The sequence below is a fragment of the Amblyomma americanum genome, chromosome 3 (genome assembly GCF_052857255.1).
Source record: "Amblyomma americanum isolate KBUSLIRL-KWMA chromosome 3, ASM5285725v1, whole genome shotgun sequence".
Taxonomy (NCBI): Eukaryota; Metazoa; Arthropoda; class Arachnida; order Ixodida; family Ixodidae; genus Amblyomma; species Amblyomma americanum.
Window position 1 is genome coordinate 157293490 of NC_135499.1, and position 2946 is coordinate 157296435.

At 44.7% G+C, this 2946-nt stretch overlaps 1 protein-coding gene across 1 annotated transcript in view; it reads left to right on the plus strand.

Annotated features, from left to right (window-relative positions):
• The first annotated feature begins 445 nt into the window (after positions 1-445).
• Positions 446-2946, plus strand: part of LOC144125263 (methyltransferase-like protein 25B) — a 13083-nt gene continuing 10582 nt past the window's right edge. The window contains exons 1-5 of the mRNA XM_077658492.1: positions 446-598; positions 690-802; positions 1032-1156; positions 1482-1597; positions 2503-2667. Coding sequence (XP_077514618.1) covers positions 488-598; positions 690-802; positions 1032-1156; positions 1482-1597; positions 2503-2667 — 630 coding nt within the window. The 5' untranslated portion in view covers positions 446-487. The remainder of the gene's footprint in view (positions 599-689; positions 803-1031; positions 1157-1481; positions 1598-2502; positions 2668-2946) is intronic.

The window sequence follows — 2946 nt, forward strand, 5'->3', positions numbered from 1 at the left end:
CAAGACATGGCTAGGTGGCTTGAGCCACCGCCCGATGTAAAGGGTTCAGCCGTATCCATCCATCCATCCATCCATCCATCCATCCATCCATCCATCCAATCGTTTTTGGACCGGCTTTATAAAAGGAAACATGTCTGAGCACATTTAAAGACATCATTGAGTAAAAATGAGTCATAACACATAAGATGCAGTTGCATGGGTGTAGCCGATTAGAATATGAACACATGCTATGCAAAAAGACAGAAGCATAAATCAAAGTACCCGCCCGCAACACCGGTGGAAACAGCAAAACCGCGTAGTTTCTTACAGAAACATCCCTTGAAAGCAAAGTAAATTAGGACCACAAAACTGTCAAGAAATTTTGTATTTTTATTTTCTTTATACATTATTTGTTTATTTACTTTTGCACTGACTTATTGTTTCGTGACCATTTGCAACTGTGGCTACGGCTGTATCAGCATTACTTGGTTTCTGTTTTCATTTAACCATGCGTCCGCTCGTCTGCGATGCGTGGCATGCGGAGGATGTCAAGAGATATGCTTCTCTTTTGGGCACTTTTCTTTCTCAGTACTCCTGGCTGAACGACGCTTACGTGCTCGTAAGTACGGCGCCCTACAGGGTAGCAAATGTGACTTGTTTTGCGCGGCGTTGGTGTAGAAGGTGTGCTACATACCGTGATCCCCTCGCAGGATTACTTCGTTGAACAGCAGTGGCTGAAGCTGCCTGCTTCGTGGCAGGCGGTGCTTTCGGCGGTTGAATTAGGAGACCTTTCCACATGGCTGGAGACTGGGGTGCCTGTTCAGTGAGTATCTCGAACCGACGCAGCTGTGCAGCTCAACTTTTTTATGGGAACAACCGCGCCAACAGTTTTAAATTCCATTTCGCCGTTCGACTGTGCACCTCGTGTGCCGCATGTGCTTAGTTCAACACGATCGTTAACTGGACGAGTTAGAGTTGCATGATAAATTATCACATTTTATTTCACCTTTGAGGACCGCTTAGTTCAACGGTCATATTTTCTCTTATCACAGGGGGCGATTTGTTTGGCCGTTGTCCCTCATGTGCCTCGCTCCAGCTGCAAAGCTGCTCGCGCTGAGCCGCTCTCCCGTTGCGTCGCCCGCCGGCATCCCTCTGCTGTCACCTAAAAACAGCACCGGTAAGGAAAGCATTTTATGTGCGTATTTTAATTGTAAATACGACACGGATATGTCGGTTTTGAAGAGGGTCTTCATGCAAAACACTTCACTGTCACAGAAAACAGCACCTGTCAAACTACCGAAGAGGATGGATTTTATTTGCAGGAAGTCGGGAACCGACTGGATTTCTTTGAAAATTGCAATGAGAGATTCTAACAAACAAAGTTGTGGTATTTCAGGAAATTTGCAGCCCAGTTAGGCTATAGGAAAGCATGCTCATTGTAACTTATATGGAACGAACTCTCTGTAGCTGAGATTTAATTAAGTTTTCGTTGTGCTCTGCAGGTACTAAGAATCTAGAGTGGCCAGCTTTTGACCTTCATGGCAATAGAAACTTGACCCATCCCTTCAGGAAGCACGTCAAACTAAAGAAGCAGCACGAGATTACAAGGTTGGCAATGGTATGTGAGCTTGCTCCTGAACCCCCTTTTCTCCACATAATGAAAATTGCACATATGTTAATGATCACTGAGACAGGAATGTGTTTATTGAAGGGATTGGTTGCCCATAATGTAAGCATATGAGAATTTTTCATTGTGGTATGTTTGGCTATATTTCAAACAAACCAAGGGTACTTTACCAGCTTCTTACAATTAAACCACCAACACCATCACTGCTTTCTTTAGACCTAAGTTTTGAAATGATGCCTGTGAAACACAGCTGCGCCTGATGATTGATGCAATATGTTGCCTCAATGGCTATGCTAAGCCCAATGTCAGAGATTGAGTATGAGCACAGTGCCCACATTTCAATTGACACGATACACGGAACTACTGATGTGCTGTCGGACATTAGTGCACAATAAAGAACCCGGGGTGGTCGAAATTAATTCGGAGCCCCCACATCGATGCTCCTCATAGCCTATATGCAGCTTCAGTGCATTGAACCGCACGTACCACCACAGTGTTATGTAATAAGTCAGTTATCAAGCTATGTACTCCTATGAATGGCAGGGGTGGATTTAAAAGAATTTAATACATTTTTTTTATCTAGGAAAATTATGCTGAACCCCATTTTTCAGTGGAAAAATCTGGGACATACATGGTTTGAATGGGATCACCTCTCCAACCCCTCCCCCCCTCCCCCACAGTTCTAGGCCTGACCCATAAACCTGCCCCTGGTGGGCACCTGTTGAGGATAAGAATGACATATACAGGAAGCCAAATGAATGTCAAAGAACGTGCCAGCAGCTTGAATTGAATGTCCCAGCATTATACATCTGTGTGGCCTTATGAGGTGGTGCTAGCATGGAGCGTTTAAAAGAGTAGTAGCACCACTATAATTTGCTGTTGTGTTTGCATTGCAGGTGGTTGAGTTACTGGCCCAGAAGTGTGGCTGCCTGCACGTGTTGGACGTTGGGTCGGGACAGGGCCACTTGGCTCGCTTGCTGGCACTTGATAAGCGGCTGCGCGTTGCTACTGTGGACCTTGTTGGCAGCCACCTGGCATCGGCGCAGCATTTTGACCGCCAGGTGTGTGCCACTGGCTGCATTTACTTGTTCAGAATTTCTAACACAAGCATGGGGAGTTGCCTTTGCATGGAGAGAAAAAGGGAATCCGTGCATCTCAAGTTTAAACTAAAAGAATTAACAAAATTAGTATACAAATTGTTTTTTACACGAGTAGCAGATAAAATGAATGGTAGGCTTTGCCTGTGGTTGTCCGTAATTAATTGACATAATTCAGTAGAGCACGAAGTGGTTGTGTGTAATAAGTCTTTTTCTCAAAGATTTCCTTCACTCTGCACTTGT